This window comes from Diprion similis, chromosome 9 (assembly GCF_021155765.1).
Source record: "Diprion similis isolate iyDipSimi1 chromosome 9, iyDipSimi1.1, whole genome shotgun sequence".
Classification (NCBI taxonomy): domain Eukaryota; kingdom Metazoa; phylum Arthropoda; class Insecta; order Hymenoptera; family Diprionidae; genus Diprion; species Diprion similis.
This window is the reverse complement of record NC_060113.1, coordinates 1,092,924-1,113,946: the sequence shown is the minus strand read 5'-3', so window position 1 is coordinate 1,113,946 and position 21,023 is coordinate 1,092,924. Positions and strand designations below refer to the sequence as shown.

General features: G+C 36.8%; 4 protein-coding genes across 4 annotated transcripts; 1 reads left to right on the top strand and 3 right to left on the bottom strand.

The window, feature by feature from the left end:
* Window positions 1-2,985: 2,985 nt before the first annotated feature.
* LOC124410499 (ribosome biogenesis protein WDR12 homolog) lies at window positions 2,986-20,507 on the bottom strand. Its single transcript, XM_046888936.1, has 10 exons — window positions 20,497-20,507; window positions 5,239-5,405; window positions 4,948-5,033; window positions 4,638-4,848; window positions 4,383-4,523; window positions 4,102-4,277; window positions 3,889-3,959; window positions 3,526-3,772; window positions 3,299-3,431; window positions 2,986-3,200 (listed from the first exon to the last, which is right to left on the bottom strand). Exons 2-10 carry the CDS (start codon window positions 5,298-5,300, stop codon window positions 3,062-3,064), a joined length of 1,266 nt encoding a protein of 421 aa, XP_046744892.1. The 5' UTR covers window positions 5,301-5,405; window positions 20,497-20,507; the 3' UTR covers window positions 2,986-3,061.
* LOC124410495 (WD repeat-containing protein 75) lies at window positions 5,506-17,174 on the top strand. Its single transcript, XM_046888913.1, has 15 exons — window positions 5,506-5,854; window positions 5,928-6,129; window positions 6,218-6,393; window positions 6,619-6,738; window positions 6,828-7,006; window positions 7,092-7,250; window positions 7,330-7,523; window positions 7,621-7,805; window positions 7,909-8,072; window positions 8,165-8,351; window positions 8,481-8,659; window positions 8,747-8,919; window positions 9,010-9,195; window positions 16,600-16,730; window positions 16,850-17,174. Exons 1-15 carry the CDS (start codon window positions 5,718-5,720, stop codon window positions 17,058-17,060), a joined length of 2,583 nt encoding a protein of 860 aa, XP_046744869.1. The 5' UTR covers window positions 5,506-5,717; the 3' UTR covers window positions 17,061-17,174.
* Window positions 17,202-18,855, bottom strand: LOC124410498. Its single transcript, XM_046888935.1, has one exon. The coding sequence runs from the start codon at window positions 18,724-18,726 to the stop codon at window positions 17,452-17,454; it is 1,275 nt and encodes a 424-aa protein (XP_046744891.1). The 5' UTR covers window positions 18,727-18,855; the 3' UTR covers window positions 17,202-17,451.
* Window positions 18,920-20,702, bottom strand: LOC124410500. The gene is made up of 6 exons (XM_046888937.1): window positions 20,557-20,702; window positions 20,323-20,464; window positions 19,963-20,205; window positions 19,649-19,876; window positions 19,193-19,508; window positions 18,920-19,044 (listed from the first exon to the last, which is right to left on the bottom strand). The coding sequence occupies exons 1-6, from the start codon at window positions 20,700-20,702 to the stop codon at window positions 18,950-18,952; spliced, it is 1,170 nt and encodes a 389-aa protein (XP_046744893.1). The 3' UTR covers window positions 18,920-18,949.
* Window positions 20,703-21,023: the final 321 nt, after the last annotated feature.

The following is a 21,023-nucleotide window of genomic DNA, read 5'->3' as shown; positions in this document are numbered from 1 at the left end:
GTGACGATGAGGATAAAGGAGAAGAAAAAGAAGAAGATGATAATAATATACCATGGGACAGGCAGAGAAGAATCGTCGGAGGGTTACTTGCACCCAAATTCCCCTTTGAACCTCTGTACAATGATATACAGCCATCAACGTCTCATGTGTGTGGTGCGTCTGGTTTTTAGATGAAAAGAAGTAAATAAATAAAATATCGAGAAATGAAGAAAACAGAAAGCTTTCTACCAAATATGTGAGTTCTGAGCTCAACAAATGGCGGGGCAGGTAGTTAGGTAGCATAGAGGTGATCGTAGCTATTATTATAATATTACATGAAATATGCTGTATTATTATAATTAACAATTACTATTATTGAACGTCATCTAAAGTATGAAAAGATTTTTACACTGTTGAAACTTGAAGTAAATAATATATTTAGTTTATTTTGGTACATCACAATTTGATGACAAAAGATGATAAGATGAAGAATAAAAACTAATAATAATAATAATTAAAGGAAAAAAAGAACATGGTATGAACTATTTTTTAAGAAACCGATTATTACTCGCAATTCGAGTCCATATGCAAGCGAAAATCCAATTTTGTGAACATAATTATTGTTGCACAATTAAACGTTATATTTGTCATCACTGACGACTGACAACAAAAAAAAAAAAAAAAATCACATGTGATTAAATAGTGAATTTCGAGAATTTTACTAATAGACTTGTACTAAATAACTAATATTATTGTGACGACCAAACACGAAAAAACGGCGCATTAAACGAAAGAAAGAATGAAAACGAGGCGGATAAAAAGTAGAGATGTGCCGATAGCAATTAAAACGGGATAAAATAATTATCGAAACAGCTTTTGACTGAGTATGCGCAAGTTCCGGGTAGACATGAAAAAAAGAGAACGACGCGGAGGAAGAACCAGAGTATAATTATTGTATAGGATATAGGAGGATTAAGAAAGGGGAGTTTGAAGTAACAGTAGGATTAAAAAAAAAAAGTAAATTTAAATGATAAGATAATTAATTAATTAAGAGTAATTGAGCATAAGAGGACTTGTGTAGCTAGTGTTGACTATGAATAGGATAGTATCTTAATTGATAAGGGACCTAGCGTGTAATTGATTAATGATTTAAGTGAGTTTATAGATAAATAGTTAGGTAGGTAGATGACAGTTAGGAATTAGGATACAAATGCCTCCCCCCCCCCTTCCTCCTCTTTTAGCATGAGGGGGTGGCACCGTTCAGCCCATGCATCTCGCACCCGTCAAGACTGACTGGCTATTCATATTAATAATAAATCTTATTATTATTCTACAACATATATTATATCTAATGTAATATAATAGTAAGGACTTGCTTGCTGCGCATCACGGGTCAGGTGCCTGGGCCGGCCGGATATGTTTCCAACATTTTGGAACTTGATTCCAAGCAATGCTGCTTTCTGTAAGCTTTTTAGAGAGAAAAAAAAACTTGAATCCGTAGCTGTGTAGATTAGATATTGTAGTAGTTTAGCCTAGGCTTTAAGTAGAAAAACCTAGGGTGTTTTTAAGTGACGTAACATTTAAGTGATTTCGGCTTAAAAAGCAAGTCCAGATTATCTCGATGTTGCAGTTTTCAAGCATCATCGTCATACTTCGACTTTGTTCAGTCTTTTTTTCTTTTCTTAGTTTTCAGAGAAAGAGAGAGAGGAAGAGAGAGAGCGAGAGAGAGAGAGAGAGAGAGAGAAAGAAATAGAGAAGTTTTTAAGTAATTGTTTTTATATTGTTATAAGTAAAGGTTTCTTTCTTGTCATATTGGTTTTCTCTTGTTTTTTTTTTTCTTTCTGTATTTCATTCATTCATTCATTCTTCGTTTCGTTACGTATAACTACCAGTGTCTTCAATTGCGTTGGACAAAAAACAAAAGAGATTTAACAAAGAAATTTGAAAAAAAAAAAACTGGAAAAAAATATTTAAAAAAAATGCAACAAAGCACCAGTACGTTTATTGTTGACACAATACCCTAATTTCCGCTTATTTTTTGTGTTGTGTGGTTTGTGACCAATGAAAAACCCAAAACAAAAAAAAAACAAAAAAAAAAAAAAAGAATGTCCTAGATTAGCGATACAAAACTAAACAAAAAAAAAATAAAATAAAAACAAAATAAAAAAAAACCTTAGTTGTACGAGAATCGATTTAGAGTTAATTATTTTAAGATGGCGAGGCATAGCACGTAGTAAAAAAAAAAATCTAGACTAAGGCAAGTGTGTCATAGCTAGCTAAGGTAGGGACTCTTAGAAGTCGATAGGTGCTGTAATAAAACAAAGTTTAACAACGGTCAGAATTAGATTTTTCATGAAACTTGTATAAGGACAGGGCATACGCCACTAAAAGTGCCCTTAGTTTATTTTGGATCGTTTAAAAAGCTAGTCTTTGTGTGAGATAATGTGGGGGATTAGGTAGGGTCTTTCAAAAACAGATAGGGAGAAAGAATGAAAGAGAGAGAACGAGAGCGCTGAAGTAATTGGAGAGTGTGCGGCGTGTGTGGGTGTTTGGCGCGTTATCCAGTAATTGGAGATTACGCGTGCGCCTTTACTCCCAACCATCATCTGCCTATTACATGAACACGGACTGCAGACACACTGTTACTGTAAACTGCACACTGCGGGTGCATGCTCTGTGGAATGTTCTTATTAAAGAGCATGCGCCGATCAGTCTTAGAGTTACTTACAAAATATGGTTTGGTATTTTTCAAATGAAAAAATCAAATTCCTAATTATTATTATCCCTTATTTTTGATCAATAAAAGATCTGTTTTGGGGATTTCATTGAATTTTCATTCATTAATGCTCAATTTCCTCTTTTTCCTATCCAGTCGAGAGACTTGCTCTCTTACGTAAAAGTCTTCATCTTGCTATTGTAAAGAAAAATTTTTTTATTTTCTCCCCTTTTGCAACAGTGTCTTTGCGGGGTAGAATAATTATACATAAAGTACGAGAGTTATGTTTTATATTCCAACTTAAGTTTTTATTTAAAATGTATATCCTTAGAATAATTTACAAATTACATTGATTTTTAATCATTATCAACGAATCGCGTGTTTCGATTTGAATATCCTAACAGTGTTGTCGGCCCCGCCAGATACCATGAATTTTGGATTGGACCAGTTGCAGCAGAGAACTTTGTCGTCATGACCGGAAAGATCAAATAATGGTGCTTTGGGACTGTAAGAAGAAAGGGCAAGGTCATATCGACGCCACATATTATGAATTTCACGTTCATTAATCATGTCTACGAATGTGTAGAGATTTTATGAACAAACCTTCGAGTGTCCCAGAGCTTCACTTGGTTATCACATGCCCCGGACAGAAAAAGATATTGGTCAGTTGTTGACCAGAATACAGATTGCACCCATTGCGTGTGTGAAGTGAAGGTTCCCTTGACCACGGATCCCTCTGGAAGAAAATAAATATAATCCCAACGTTAGCAAACATCGACGATTATGAATGTCTGAGTTATTTTACTGCGTGGTGTAAATTTCATGCTCACCCGACGATCTTGGGTCATATAATCTGATGTGTCTGTCGGCTGAGGCGGTGAGAAGAGCATGAGCTAACGGCGAATATGCAACATCAAAGAAGCTCTTATTCCCTGGAATTTCATGCTTGATTCCACCGAGCTCTGTGTCCCAAATTTTTAGCGTGTGATCCCATGACGATGTTACTATTTCCGATTTATCTGACCAGACTACGCCACTAATTGCCTCTTTGTGGCCTTTCATTGTTATTTCTGGTGTCTGAAATTGGCCAAATTACTTTATTGATAGAAGAAACTGGCCCGGTGAGATTTACAGTTTTTTTTATTTCTCCCACAAATAGCGAATATAATAAAATTTGCCATACAGATACTCACTCTAACTTTACCATGGTCTGTTTTCAGCTTCTTTGAGGTAGACTCACCGTCATTGTTTCGGTCGTCGACAGCTGTGAGGAAGAGTTTGATTTATGTGATTATTAATCATGTTAAAAAGGATGTACAAAGATCAATTGTGAATATTATTTAGTTCAAAACCCTAAACCAATTCATTAATTAATACTCGTTCAGGATACATCTCTTTGAACTTACAGGCAGACCAAATCTTCAGCATTGTATCCCATGATCCTGTGGCGATCAGTGTGGCATTATGATTGACCGCAACGTCTTCCAGCCCACGTTCATGTCCTCGACAAATTTGAACGCATTCTATTGAGTTACTTGTGATGTTCCAATCCCATAAAATGGCAGTCTGGTCTTGCGATGCACTGTAATGAGCAAAAGGTTAATGGGTTATCGTATTATATCTCATTATTTTCTTGTAGGTAGATTTTTAGTGATTACATAAACGTTGTGTACTTTGCTTATAGTACCTAACAAACGTCGCCCTCTCGTTGTCCAATGTTATCCAAGCCACTGCTTTAATTGGCGACGTGTGACCTGGAATTGTTAGGTGATGTTTTCCCCTCGTGTTCCAGATGTGCACAGTATTGTCGTAACATCCCGTCAGTATCCTGTGGTGGGTGAAAAAAGTAGCAAGTTGCTTCTGTTTTATTATGTGTGACTAAATTTCCCAAATCAAAAGGTCTGCCACTTGAAAAACGTTAATGTGAAAATTGAGGACACACCATTTTTCTCTTACGGCAACTGCTGACACCCAGTCATCGTGTATAAGACAATCTTGGGGCTCCGGAGGGGGATGCCGTTCCACGTACTCAACTGTAATGACTTCCTCAGTCGTTACTCCACGCTCATTGATATGCTCAGCTAATGAAGTGCGCAGGAACTCATTGCAGACAAGAAAATCAAATTCTACAGTTGCAGTGGAGTCTGCAGATTCTGTATAATATCAATGTCAATGAATGAAATGAATCAGATTTGCAGCATAACATCTTCACACCAAAGATACAAGCTTTTCTAAACTTCAGAAAATCTCACCTTTTAAAAGTTCATTGATTAGAGTGTTCAGTTGATCAGTGAAAACTGTCGATGGCACAGACAACGGATAGTCCGGAACAGCGTATCTGAAAATTGAATTTGTGCAGTTACAAAACAGGGAAATTCATAGCGGAGTTACTTTAAAAGTGTCTAAGTAAAGTGTGAATTTCTATCTCCAGTTTACAAGAATCGGTAAGTACAGCCGGCAGCCGTTCATTCCACGTGTTTAGCTTTCACATCCAAAAGCTGACCGAGCGAAACGTGTTCATAATCGTATTTTTATGTACTTACTGCTCCTGTTTCGTCGTGAATCTTATTTGGATTTGTGGTACATCTTCGTCAACACTTGCCATCGCGACGCCGTTATCGAAACTGTGAAAGAATTGATGAAATGATTATTAAATCAACGCCGCTTCGTTCCTATTGTCAACCAACAATTTCAATATAACCTAACCTATCTCAATTTAAAGCCAAAGTTTCATGTATGCGACAAGAAATTGCAACGACGTCGTTGACGCATCAACCAATGATGGACTCGGATTTCTGTCAAGCGTCGATGTCGTCTTGATGAATTCCGGCCTAACCCAACCTAGCATTCCGGTTAACGTGGTTTGGCACGTGGTGAATTGTAAATAAGAATGTATGTAACAATTGTGGAATTCATGAAGGAACCGAATACCACGGGGGAAATTAAAGCCGTTATTTAGTGTGAAAAACTAGCTTTAACACAACCTTATACCCACAATCAGTGTACCGACACAGTGTCAAACATGAAAATGAAGCGATCGACAGGCCCGAAATCCGGCACACCGAAGAAGAAACCGCAGGAGGAAAATGACTTGACTGTGAAAAGGATCGGCGGTGGAAGCATAATCGATCACCGTCCGTTATTTTCCCACGATGGAGAGTAAGTCAAACATTCAGGTATGCTCCTTGTACTTTTATCGACGATTACTTAACCTCAAATTTCAATTTTCTAGGTTATTATTTGTCGTTTGGAAGCATTCAATCAGAGCCTACAGCACTAGGACCGGAGATCTGGTCAGAGAATTTGAAGGAATCGAACACAAGATCACAGGGATATCTTCGCACCCTGACAACAGAGATGTTGTTTTAGCTTGTTCAGACGTCGGTGAACTGATATATTGGAACTGCTACAAGGGTCTGATAATAAAAAAAACAGTATGTGTTGCAGAAAAATTCTCTCTCAGTTTTTATTCTCTTGACACTGGCGTTTCGTGAATTAATGATTTTCTGAAATAATTCACAGATTCTTCAAGTTAATGAACGTGCTGCTAAAATTAGGACATTCCATATTGTCAGATACCGGACAAGTGATGGAAGTAACGTCACCCAAGCACTGGTCACTTATCTTATTGAAAGAAGAATTCATGTGAAGTTGTTTGGTGTAGAGAATGGAAAAATCGCTATACAAACCAGTTTAGGGTACGATATTTTATTTCAATTTTATACTTGTTTTTTTTTCTGTGTCCAATCAATCCCAGCCTTCAGAGAAAAGGAAATTATAATTTTTTCAGTTCAACAACAAGGAAAGCAGACTATTATAAATATTCTTTACACTAAAATCTCAGTGCTATTTTAATAATTTAATTTCAAATGTATACTTCTTCAGCGTACCACTCTGAATATCTAGAATTTTTATGTTCTCAGCTCCATTTCTGACGAATATTATGTCGATGTTGTTGGGAGAGCTGGTGAAAACTTAGTCGCTGTTGCGGAAGATGTTAATTTACATATATTGAATCCTGCGGAGGATTTTGAAGGAATATTGTAAGTATCGTGCCTACAATTTTGTAGTGGCTGACGCTATTAAATATTTTTACCACATTTTATGTTTCTGTTAATTACTTTCTCTACAGACATAAAACGGGTAGACGGTGTACAGCTGTAGCTGGGCACCCTGACAGAGAATGTCTAGCCACTGGGGACTCGAGTGGCCGAATTTTAGTCTGGTCAAATATTCAACAACGTATGGTAATCAAGGCCACTTATCACTGGCACACACTTCCCGTCACCGAAATTGTCTTCAGTAGTACAGGTAAGGATTTGTTTCTATTATTACTATTTGGAGTGAATGGATTTTCAACAACTATACTATCTTAACGTGCTTCACTATCTTTCAGGAAACCATTTGTACAGCGGCGGAGGCGAGTGTGTGATGGTTAAATGGGTATTAGATAATGTTCAGCTAAAATCTTACCTGCCACGACTTCAGGCTCCCATAAAACACCTCTCTCTAGCATCAGAGAATCAATATGTAGCCATATCAACATTAGACAATGGTAATAATAACTTGTTTTGCATTGATAGATTCTACAGTTCGTATTCGGAAAGTGATTTAAAATTATAGTATTGTTGCAGGCATCGTTGTGATCAATCCTCAAAAGCAGATCATTTCTGTTATACAGAATTTTACCTGGGGTGTTGTTGGTGCAAAGAAAAATCTATTCCCTGCTGGTCTGATAGTTGATCCCCGAACCAATTGTCTAGTTCTTAACAGTCGCACTGGTCATGTCCAATTCTACAATACGCATACGAAAAGCCTCTTATACAATGTAATTTGTCAATTATATAATTACCTCCATTAACATTTTGAAAGAAATAACTTATTGATTGAAACAAACGTCGGTAATTATCATAAAATTGTTACAGATAAATATAACAGCTCAAAACTTTTTAACGCAAGAGCGAAATACCGTCATTGTTAATACTGAGGTGACAAAAGTAGCTTTGAGTCAGGATGGACTGTGGATGGGAAGTGTGGAGCAACGAGATGACGGGCTTTCCGAAATGGAAGTGAGGCTCAAGTTCTGGAGCTTTGACACCGACTCGCAAATGTACAGAATCAGTATTCAAGAATTACTAATCCCAGTTCAGGGATTACAATGTTATTCTCATTCTATTTCTCTAAAGTTAATTCAATCTTTGTCTTTTTTCAAGGTTCGTTTTGAACACGTCGATAGAATATCCTCACAACGGTGCTGTTAATGCGCTCCAATTTCAGCCGATGACTTTGCTGAGCAGTGACGAGTCGGCTGCAGTTACAACAGGCGCTGATAAAAAATACAAAATATGGAGGCTAGTGGAGCCTACGTCAATATACAGTGAGTACTATTCTGTCTGACGCTGCTGAGTATAATTTTAAATCAATCATTTAAACACTTCAGTTTGCAATTGTATTCTTTGTATTTTACAGAAAAAACGAAACATTGGCAATGCTACAGCGTTGGATTGTACCGTAACTTGCTAGCTAGCGATGCAACATTTTCCATGGATGGTTCTTTGCTGGCTGTTGGCTTTGGGCCGACCTTGACCACCTGGGATCCGGAAACAAACGAGCTTAAATGCAGCCTCACCCATACCGCTTATAAACATATTATTAAGTGAGTTTTCAGTCTTTAGCAAAATTAATTTTTGAGAAACTCGTTTATTAGCAGTCCTGAAATCGATTTATAGAGGTGACTTGGTAAAGTAGGTTTTTCGTCAATATTTTAATTGGAAATACCTTGCAGGCGCATAGAGTTTGGACGTAATGAAATGGGCCATCTAGTTGTCGTAGGATCCTCTAACCACATAGCTGTTTGGAACTTATTGACTCTTTCCATCACATGGACCGTTCATCTCAAGCTTTCGACCCTAACTGCAGACCCCATTTCTGTATACATGGCGGCGTTCACGACCGATGGAACTTGTGAGAAACAGTCGTTGACTTAAACCTAAATTTTAATCCTTTATTCTAAGTTCTCTCTGTAATCATTTATCATTTTAAAACTCACAGTGTACATATTTACTCCGAGCTCTTCAAAGCCGGTCTACACGAAAAAAACTCTCACCGACAAGGACAGCATCGTATTAGGGGCAAGTTTCGTACCTCATCTGACTGCACCAAGACATGCATCGAGTAACCTCTGGCAGCAAAAGTCCCAGCTATTCTTTTTAGACTCTAATCAGGTGAGACAAAAAAATTTCAACGTCACCTCAACTTTCACGTTGAATGATCGTCAGCCACGTTTTAAATATGATGAAATTTTTGATACACAGGAACTGCTGACTCTAGAAACTGCATCGGAAATCAGCAAATCGTTGGAAAATCTCAGTTTGAGTACAAATTTACCATCCACTGCATTTGGGGCTCTCATAGCTGCACAGACTACGACTAGCGCGGAACAAGTCGTTCCCCATACTTACCAAGAGCTTGGAATTCCAGGAATGGGTATCGTGCAAGAGGTGAGTTAATACACAGACAATTACCGTCAGATTGATGTTAATTCTTTACGTTTTCTGGGAATTGGGAATCGATTTTGCCTGAGTAATTGATGTACAATTTACGGATTTTTAAATAATATATTTGATTTCATCATCGTTCACTCTTTGATTCCTCTATAATCAACGTGAATGAGATCAAAACACATACATTTAGTCGATACATTATAAGGTTTGTTTGGCTTTTCTTTGTTACATACGATTTTTTGTTCTTTAATTTTTTCTTCTAACTAAGAACCTTATATTGTCTTTGGTACGTAACTCACTAAATATTTTTATAATTTGTATTTCGGGGTAAAAAAAAACATTAACAAGGAATATATGCTTAAATCTTCAGACTTGAAAAATAAGTTATCAGACTATTCTTTTGAGTAAATATTTTGTTTTTCTCATACATTTTGTCGCTTCTAACGAAAGAAAAAAGGTACTTGGATTCTTTATGCAAAATTCGATGCATAAAACAATAATCATATCGAAATTCGTATAATCAGTGAGTGAAAAAAGAATATATATATATATATTGGTACATATGTTCGCGTTAAAAAACAGTCTTTGAATAAGTTGTGTAATGTGAATTTTCAATTCATGATGGAAAAAAAAAAATTAGTTCGCGAAGTAAATGGTGAGTTATGAATAGTAATATACAAAAATATAAGTATTAAAAATAAAAACAATAACGATAATGTAAGATATACATGAGTTGGGGTTCTTAGGTATTAAATATTAATAACTGTCAATGAAACTCGATATGGATAGTAGATATTTGATGGCTCCAGATCGGAGACGTTCCAAGGCATCTTATTCAGTTTGGATGTTATCAATGTTTCCTTCCAACGCGATAATGACGGCATCTGCGTACCAGGTCGAACTTCCGATAACGCAAGCAATGCCATTGCGGTATTTGTCTCATGTTCTCGATTGCCTGTAACAATAATTTAACACGAAATTCATATTTTGTTTGCACCAATGACGTGTATCTGCTTGAAAGTAACAAATGGGTTAATATAATATATTATATATGCGTATTCGCTCATGCTGCATTACGTCGTGTCTCTGTACTAATTCCTCATCGGAATTGAGTGTATTTGCGTATAATTTAAGTAGTTTGATAATTGTTATGTAACCACGTTTATGCCTCCAGACTCTAAGTTGATACTGTGGGATGTATCTAGACCAGGCATAAAAAATTTCGCGTGCCGATCGTTGTACAAAGATTTTTTATGATTCCATTTCTAACTCATCAATTGAACGCGAATAGACGTATGGAACAGTTCTTTCGCAAATCTGTTCTGCCGTACGGAGAAAAATCTGGAAACCCGATTCCATACTGTTTTTTTTTTAATTTTTTACCAATCTCGTTAGAATTCATTATGCAGATGTGACCTACGTTCTAGTTATGGAATTGAAATTTTTCTACATGATCGGCAGTTGTAGCAGCAGAAGGGAAATTACGAGGGTTGCGCAAAGAGAAACGCGAAAGGGGGAGATCAATTTGAAGATCAATTTTCTAGCTCGCCTACATCTATCTATTTACCTACACATTCGTGGGTATGTCTTGAATGCACGTTTGTAGAGTAACGAATATCATGACGATGGTACGTATAACGCAATAGATTGTGTCCTAAATTTCAACACATGCGGTTTGATCGTGATAAAAAGCACCGGATATGTAGACAAATATCTAATGATGCGGTTTGAATGCACACAAGACTTCCCGCGCTCGCTCGCTACTGCATATCACTATAGTTCTTTATGTAGGTGCGATCGAGATGACAAAATACGTACATAATCATGACGTATGTACCAATATAGATTATAGAGGCATAGAACATGCATTGCTTCACACCTTACAGTCCACATAATTACGTCAATTACCCGCAATTTGTCTGGTCTAATTTTTTCCCACCAATTAATAACACAGATCACTTTATAGCTTGGCTGGAATTTAACGGAAAATTTGAAATAAACGTTTAGGAATTATTTGAACTGAAGACTCAAAACGCCATCATGAAATCAATATGGCCGTCGTTTATACACTTGAAATTTTATTTCTGCCGCCAAATGATTTCCAGCGCTTACCGGTTATCGAACGCTGCATCACACCGCACTAAGTGATGGCAAAAGTAGTTACGTTGTCGGTTCATCTTGAAAGAAATTTCCAGAACGGAGAATTTTCCTCGGTACTTTACTCGCTGGGTCTAGTATAAATGCGTCGTATATTGTATGTTCCGATCCGGCAGTTCAAAGCTCCGTATTGTGTGCAGCTAGAAAGTGTCTACAGCTTTTGCAAGCTCCTACGCGGTTCAACATACCTAGCTCTGATATGAACTTATGTGTATGTATGTACATACATGCAAGTTGGTTTGTCGTTTGATGCTATCATTTGTACGCGTTGGGTGCAACGCATACGATGCATATCTATCTACTCCGTAACAAAGGATTAAACAGAGGAAGAAAGCCTCTCCGTATACTCTACACAACATTATTATAACTGCATCCTTGGCAATAATTTGCATACATAATACTGGTATACTATACCTACTACTGCCATTACGAATACTACGATGGGAGACATTACCCCAAACGTATTCAACATTATTTTAACGTAGATGCTTAATAGTCTCAATGAAATTGATGCTGATATAAAATGATTCAATAATTCGATCATTCCGTTCTATTTTAATTATTTGTAGTTTTTTTTTTTTTTTTTTTTTTTTACTCAAGAATTCCGTCCAACCAAAAACCGTTCATACCAAATAATTGTAACATGAAATTCATTTTCACGCCGGATGAACTCCCATTATTCCAGAATCTTCGGAAAAATGAACTTGTCTGTTTTGTCTTAACGTAAACTTGAAAGTGACAATAAAAATAAATGATTACATTTTTCTTCACTTGCTAGCAATGAAGTTTTCAGAGAGTTAATAATTGTCTGACGATGAACGATGATTAACTTTCTCGAAGTTTTCGAGAAAAGACTAGGGTAAGAACTAAATTAAGATCCAGCAACCAAAAAGAAAAGAAGGGGAGAAAAAAATTCTTCAATATTCTGATAGCAAATTCAGACTATGTATACGTGTTAGGATCGTAAAACACGAGTTCTAATACCGGTATTAAATCATCGTGAATGTATACAGTGATAAAACTTACTGCCTCCGGATTTCCGATGGGTAGAGCTTCAATCGTGGTGGTACAGGTCATAAAAACGACCAGCAATAAAATACATGTGACAAGTAATCCCCCGAGATTCAGCTTCATTACCGCAACAAATTTCGGCTACCTGAATTATTATTATTATTATCTTTTGTTGAATTAAAAACTTCTCTCTCTTCTTTATCAACGGAGGGAGAAGGGACTTTTTTCACTATAGATCTGTAAATTGCTTTACTATAGTCGCGCGCGAAATTTATCTGATAATTCGAAATCACAGGATTTTTCGTACATATGCAGTATCGTCGATTCGACAATTCTAATTTCGTTTCGTTCTTATACGCGGATCGTACGGTTTTATAAATCCTCTGAAGATTCTTGCGGGGATATGTACGCTGATCGCGTTCTATGTTGGACTGGCTTTCAGAAGCGTCCCCATGATTTGATATATGAGTTGCGACCCTCCACCGAACGCCCCCGGAACCCCCTTTCCTTGCCCCCGTCGACGCTACTACAGTCTTATGTGCCCACGTTGCTCATTAACTTTACTCCGCATGATCGCCGCGGACGCGTGTTTCTCCGTAATTTTCATCCCGGAATCTCCTTTGATTCACTTTCGAAAATGGGCATCGCTATACAGTCAATCATTCTCGTCTTAAACTTGAACTTATCTATGTACTTAATTTCAGTCTCGACGAAATTAAAATCATTTTTACCGCGAGAATCAAGATCAAATCTAATTCTTACTGAAAACCCTTTTTTCTTTTTAAACTTTCGCTAATCGTTCGAAACGTATAAAATCTTTTCTCATACCCATTATTCAATTTTATTCAGAGAATAAAATGAATAGATTAGATACTGAAAGCACAAAGCCTTCTTCATTTATCTTGAATTTTTGGTTTATTCTACTCTGTTTGCTAGAATATCACACCAGGGGGCTATGCAAAAAGTCATTCATTGCATTTTTACAGCTATATATACGATACAATTACACCGAAAAATTATGACTTTACAAATCTTAGAGCAGCACGTGCAAACTTTTTTAATGGCATTTTTACGAACCTGCAATAAAGCATTTTCAAAGATTTGTGCAGGTAAAGATGGGATAACTTTTCGTCTTAGTTTTAAACCGTTTTGATGCGTTTTCTTCCGGTTTACATTCACACCACCTGTAACCCCGTATTGTTTAAGTTTGAATTAAAAGTTTGAAATATTTAACTGTTTGCCGAGAAAAAGTCTCCTTCTTATAAAGCTTTTATCCTTTGTATGCTGCGTTCATATCAGTACGTAACTCTCAGATACACCACATTTATTTATAATTTCGCACCGTAATCTACTCAAGTTTTGTTATTGAACTGTTTCAGAACTTGTTTTGCTCATTATTTATAATTAGGGTAGAAGTTGTAATTATACGATTCACGGTTGTTGCTGTTGTTATTATTATTATGATTATAATCATGATTATTATTATTATTATATTAATAAGATCCATTAGTCCTTGTACTCTCTTGTATTTCTATTACAATACAGTCAGCCCAGGATTTTACATGTTTGAAAGAACTATCAGACGCGGTAATAAATGAAAAACAGATTGCAGACCGTGAAACTATATCGCGCGTTATCGCTGTCACAGACATTTCGTAATTCTTTTCAAGAATAGTTGCACGAATATTAGTCACAAAATTTTAATGTCTAGCCAAACTCGTGCCATTACGTATCAAAGGTCTTCTAGATCTACGCGACGTAAGGTCAATTAAATATTTATCTTTTCGAAGCGAGACCCGGGTTGTATCTTACGCAAGATTTATCTGAGGGGAATTAATTTATCACTGAAATATTAAGCTAGCATAATTTTTGGTTTGTTGTTTCGTTTGTAATCTTTGTTTTCTTGGAATTTTTCTCATACGCTTATTTGCGAGTTATGCGTGTAGGTACATACATAATTTATGTAATATACACGCTTGTGATATTTTTTCTACCCATTTTTCCCCTTTATAATATATTCTTCGTTAGTTAATTAAAACCCCGTTTCTCCGTTCAATTATTTTATAATCTGTTTACGGCATACTCGTAAACAAGTCGCGGAATGTCAATAATTGCTTACGTATAATAACCCTGATGTACCTAAATCCGGCAAGAGGAAACAGATAGCAGCCAAAATTCTATGAACAGTTTAATTATCATAAAAAACAATTGCTTTAGTTTATTTTATATATATATATATATATACATTTTAATAGATTGTAATAGATTAAAAATCGGAATAAAAAAAAAAGATTTCAAGTCAAATAAATTTTATCTGACAATGAGTATTCCTCGATTTGAAAAAGTTGGGAAAACTTCGTATAGTCGAAAGATATTATGGGTTTCGACCATCAGATGTTGTCAAAAGCGAAATAAGTGGCCTCTTTTTCTAAGGCATCTCAGTACACAGTGAACATGTTACAGAACGAGGGCTTAAATATTTCAATTCTTTTATATTTACACAATCTCTATAGCGAGAATTCAAAAAATTCTCGTTTTGTTTGGAAAGCACTAATTCCTCAGTCTTATAAAAATTAACACGCGGTGCAATGAACTTTACTCTAGCATATATATGCAATTATCTCTTCCCATTGTTACGTTAATGTTCCAATTACTGATAATTTTTCAATTATGCGTTGTGAATTTTTGTTACTTCCTCTTACACATGTTATTGCAAAAAAAAAAGAAGAAGAAAGAAAGAAAAAGTCAAACATCATTTCGGTATTTTTAATTCTTAGTTACGTTAAGTCGGCCCCCGCAGTTCACATGTACATTTAGTCTTTCGCATTTCTATCGGCAAACTTTTAATCTCATTATATACCATTAAAAGTGCGAAAAATTCAGAAGTATTTTTTTTTTCTTCTACTTTTTTTATTCATTACGTCAATCCACACGCGTTGCGCGTTGATAATGAGAAAAGAAGTGATAAGCGAGGGAGAGATTATGCCACTGATACAGTATTTTGTCAAATGGTGGAAAGGTTGATTCAGTGAATGGCCCGAATTTGTATCTTGATTTCTTTGGTTTACTCTCTTTTATTATTAATTTACTGTTCAACGTTCTTCTCTGATAAAACATACGTATTTGCACGTGTTACGGTTTTGTTGACTAACAGCTTTGCAAGTCTGACACCTATATTCCATGCATTTAGCCCCGAAATTAAACCGAATGTTATCTATGGAATATATGGCAAAGTAGTAACTATAGCATTCTTCTAGCGCGGCACTGCAGGACAGTGTGCACTGTAATTAGAACAATGAGGATAGTTAATGATAGAATAAATACAGTCGTCATACTCGAACGCCCACTATTCACGAACCTACGTCAAACCAGCCAAAACTGCATTTATTTCGCTCAATCAACGTGTCACAATTTTCACACAACGCTGCGAGCCTATTCGGATTCCGTGAATTCTATGAAATCGTTAATTACACATTGTCGTCATTTGGCTGATCAGTTTTCGCGCTGACTCGAGGCCTGTGAGTCAACTTCCGCAAAATTAATTCTCTCTCGTTTATCTATTTCTCTTTGAGTTCCTTGCAGTTTTCAATGTTTTAAATTATCATTTTATATGCATTTTGCAGTTTCATTACCATGTTGAAGTTAGTAACGTTATCGTAACAATTCATGCTGAGGAAAAACCGTTACTTCGCCATTTTGGAATTGTTTGAAATTTGATAAACCGTTATAAAACAAAACATACTCATATTTTGAAATCTTTGTTCCTTCAAAGTCATTGGGAAAATAAGAAAATAGTCATTTTTTATCCATGTTTCGTTTCGATAACGTTACTAACTTCAATCTTGTATTCCATTTACATCTCCCAACGAAGCAGCCTAGAGTGCGTTGAAAATTTCAATTGTCTGTACGCGAGAATATACTGTAGGAGCATTTCACATCCTGTACCCATTTATAGAAGTTTAATGTTTAATCAGCACAAAGTTTCGCGCTAGTTTACCACAGTATGTGAAATCAGGTCACGCGCAAATCGTAAAGCGGGAATTTGAAACAAAGGTCCGGTATAACATATCTTATACATGATACACGTGTCTTCTTGGCCATTTTAATTCTATCTACGTTTTCCCAATCATTATGATAAAAACCAAATGGTTCCTTTAAGAATCATCGTTATAGTAAAATTAATTATTATTATTATTATCATAATTATCATAATTATTATTGTTTTTCTTACAGCTACTCAGTGTGCCGTCACACACTTTGCCACCGATGAGATTGCTCTGTGCTCCGTTTATCTTTTCTATGATCGGCCAATCGCCATCAAAGCAGCGGAGAATATCAATGTCTAAAGATAATTCTGCGAATGGGTAAGATATTGTTATATCTTTGAATTTTTCTGTGATTTCTTTTGTTTTCGGTTTGATCAAAATTTGGAAACTTATAAATTGTAATTATTTGAATTTCTTTTTCTTTTTCTCATATTTAGCGAAACGATGAATGATAATCGTGAAAACGATTCGGGAAATGAGAGCGATGAAAGGTTTGCTGCTTCAAGGATGGAAATATCATCGCTGAATACTCCCAAACTAATGGATACCTCGGATCAAGAAGAAGAGCGGTTGACTCACTTCGACTGGTCATCGTTTTCACATTCACTCTCCGCAATTCTTCTCAGCAGAGATGTTTCCGAGAAGTAATTGAGTCTCGTTATAGGCTTATTTTATTATTTGTTATATAATTATGAAATGTTTTCGGCTTTCGGTAACAATGACTAGCTGAAACATAATGTCAAGTATAACTATAGGGAGAATAAAATATTTATCGAAGCTGAAATTAAGTAGTGAATACAATTCATTCTTTATTCCATATAGTGTACAGATATTACAGATAGTAAGTTTTTTTCTTCTTTCAGATCCCCTACAAACAACTAATTTTATGTTAAAATCATACGATGGGCGTAGTTCAGCTAGACAGATATATGTGTTTAGCATAATCTGGGTAACAGAGAGAGATGAGTAAATTCACAGTATCAAACTAGCTTAGCATCTGGTGAGTGTGCAATTGATTAATAAATTATTTGTATTGATATCAACAAGGCATGGGGAGGGTGTGAAGACGCTTTGAAAACTCGTGGAGCTCCGTTACAACTTCTTTGATTCTCGAATCGTACATTGTATCACGTTTCATATTGGAAAGTACAACGTCTCGTCTATCGTTGTAAACGTACTTGGCGTACGTCACTGGGTTATTCATAACTGTTGCGCCAAGGGCTCCGTCCAGCAATACGGTCGGTAGGTAGATCATGGCTGTCACCAAGGCGCCTAGTTTTTGGTCTTCCATACCTTTTACGATGTCTGAAAAAGACGGTGGTTCTATTGGAGGGTCGTACATGGCTAGAGTTTCACAAAGCGTCGAATAGTAATGGCGCACCATCGCCTCTCCTCGTGCCTCTCTCAATTTTTGTGACGCTGTCAGGTAGAGCAGCATGGCAATGTCGTACCCCGGTGGTGAGTATCTGACCAACTGAAAGTCTACGACGTAGCAAAGTGGCGGCTTGCCTTTGTTGAACATAAAGTTGTTGGACCAAGGATCCGAGTGGCTCACTACGTTTTGTAGAGAACGTGACGGCTTGTTTGCTTCAAATACTTCCTGGCAAGCCTCTGGTATCTGACTTGGATCTAGTCCCAGCTGTTCGGCAACCGCAACTGCTACTTTAACGCCAGCTTTGAACCACATCAATTGCTTTCCGTACTCTTGGATTCCGGTTTCTTGGAAAGCTTCCGGGAAAATTTCTATTAAAGGTTTGCCAAGACGAGCTTCCGCCCCCAATGACGCTGCATGCATTCTTGCCAGTGCGGATAATGCCGCGTTTATTGATTCTTCGTCGAATAATTTTTCACGCATCGAAAATCCGTGCGATTGTAATTCTTCTAGCACGATCACTTCGTTGTGAGCAAGGTAACATTTTGGGCCCCATCTTTCACCCGGGTAAAATTTCTCAAGCTCTGGAACAATGTAGTTGAAGAATAACACTTCTTTTATGAATATCTTTGTCTCACTGACGTATTCTGCTTGGGTTGGTACTTCGTTGGGGACAGCTTTGACAAAGTATACCTTTGTTTCCTCAATTGACGAGTTCGGCTTGAGAATCGTAACTTTCAGTTGCTTGTGCGACGCTAGAAATCCTAGTTTCTCATCTGAATACGGCTGGATACTGTAGTCAAGGAGCTTTGCCTCGGGTCCTTCGTCTTGAGATACAATGTTCTTCACGTTTTCTAAAGACAGTAGGGCAGGCTCGGTGGATATCAAAACATTTGACCAGTTAATGGCGATGTTCTCTCCGTTCTTCAACAGCAGCTCCATTGATCCAGGTACTCCGATGTTCAGTTCGTCGCAACAACACTACCAGCAAACTGCTCAGGAGAGCTCTTTTCCAGTTTAATTTATTCTTTAGGGTCAAAGCGTCTAGCCATGTGCAGACTGCGTGAGTAGTGTGAGTAGACAAAAAATGATGAGGCAATTGTTTGTTTCCCGAATACATTTCTGCTATTTTGTGGCTGTAAATTATACCAAATCTAGATTTGATTTATTGTGCCTGGCGTAACAAAAGCCAATACGGTATTTCCACTATGCTCAGTATACCAGCACCCATAAAAAGGCTCACTGTACTGCCGACCGCCACTGTTGAATAAGAATGTATTTCTATTATCATTATTTTCACACTAGATTCATGCTAAAACTTGAAAAAGATATCACTGTCTGACAGTACAATAAAACTAACACAGTTTAGTTGCGCCGTAGATCTCTGTTCCTGCACTTGATATCTTACCTGCTAAGTCTAGCAAGCTCCGAGCCACGTATCGCCTAAACCGATAAGTTGGTAGCTCAAGGAGTTCAAGATGTATGCCCTGTGATATTTTGAACCGCGGAAATTCAGTATTTGTATGTTGATTTTGAAATATTTTGATTACTGCACTCTCACAGTCAGGTAAACATCGATGCCTTGAAACTTCTTCGTCTACAGCAAATGCATTTTGATTCTGAATGCATTGGAGACCTGTGTAGTTGCAAACTGGCATTGCAGATGTACGAGGAAAGAGGTGGCTAACGCAGCCACAATGCGTTAACATATTTTCCATTTGCAGCTAAGATAAATTTTTTCATATCATTTAGAAAATTAATTAATAAGTCATTCAAAAACCTAATTTCGAGCTTATTAATCCAGAAGCATTGGTGTCTTTCAGGATTAAACGAAAGACCGAGCTACACTGCCCTTGATACGTACTTCTATAACACAACCGTCACTACTGTACCGCTTATAGTAGATGACATTATCTGTTTCATCGGATAGACGACATCTGCGTCTCTCTATAGGTATGCTTCTCAAACCATCATCGTTGATCGTTTCTTGCAAGTTGAAGTAAATGCTGACAATCTTACCAAACTTTGTATAGATTTCTTTATCTCCGTAAGCTAGAGCCGTCGGTATTTCCAAATTGTCGTGAACAAAAGCCTGCAAACCATGAAGCGCAGTATTCATTATGCATATGTTCAAATGAACACCTGTCTCATTTTCTGTTATAGTGCTTCTGTACAGACCTGAATATTTACTGAATGTTCAGTTAATGCAATTGTCGTTAGGCCTATGTGTAAGTAGCCTAGTCCATTTAGTTGGTTCATTGTAAACTTATTCCTCGAAGTATCACCTGATTTCGTTTGCGCCGAATTGATCGTATAGCATGTCCCACCAACTGTTTGTAGCGGCTGAAATTCTTCACAGCAATCAAACTTTATTGATTTCCAATAGCATTCGCTGAACAGTTCGGTGCAGTTGACGACGGACTGTTTTAACGATGTAAGAAATTTGATTAAATTGCTTTTGTAAATACGTGACTGCTGAAATCTGTAATCAGTTTCAAATAAAGTTCACCCAGACATTATCAGAGCCCAATAGCTCACCTTTGTGTAGAGACTGACAATATCATCAGGTGTCAACTTTGCAAATTCGGCTGTAACTTGTTTACTAGATTTTCTGATGATACCAGAAAATAGCCAGCGCCATGCGTAGGGATTCATTTTAGAACCAAATTTTTTACTGTGTCTAAAAAACGAAGAGAAAACAAATTTCCATACGTAATATACAATGCTTACAAAAACTTTACACATCTTATTTTTACAGTTTTTAAAACATACAAAGAGTTAGCGGTGATCAGGGATGTTGGAACAGTACGCATGCAAACGCTGAGCGATGGGAAATTCGTTTGCCAATTGAGGTATGTGCTTTCTATGGTGAATGCAACTGATCGATTCAGAAAAGCGTCCAACGAATTGTTGATCATTGCTATACAGCCCCACCAGCACAGAGCACAAGTGGCTAGCCAAAATACTCTGCATTTCAATAAGAGCAAATTAATTATATCTGCTATTGTATATCAATGCTTGAAAAAAATTCAACGTATTGCACCTTTCAGTCCAGTGCAGACCATCTTCAATTATGTACCGAAGTCCATGGAGATTAGAATTACTTAAATACTGTTTTAAAACAATCCATGCTTTGGAAGTACGAGCCATTGCGTCAAACCGCGAATGATTTTTTATATCATAACACGGAGATTATAAAGCGAAGCATACACGCAATTAGCGCATCAATTATTCAAAAT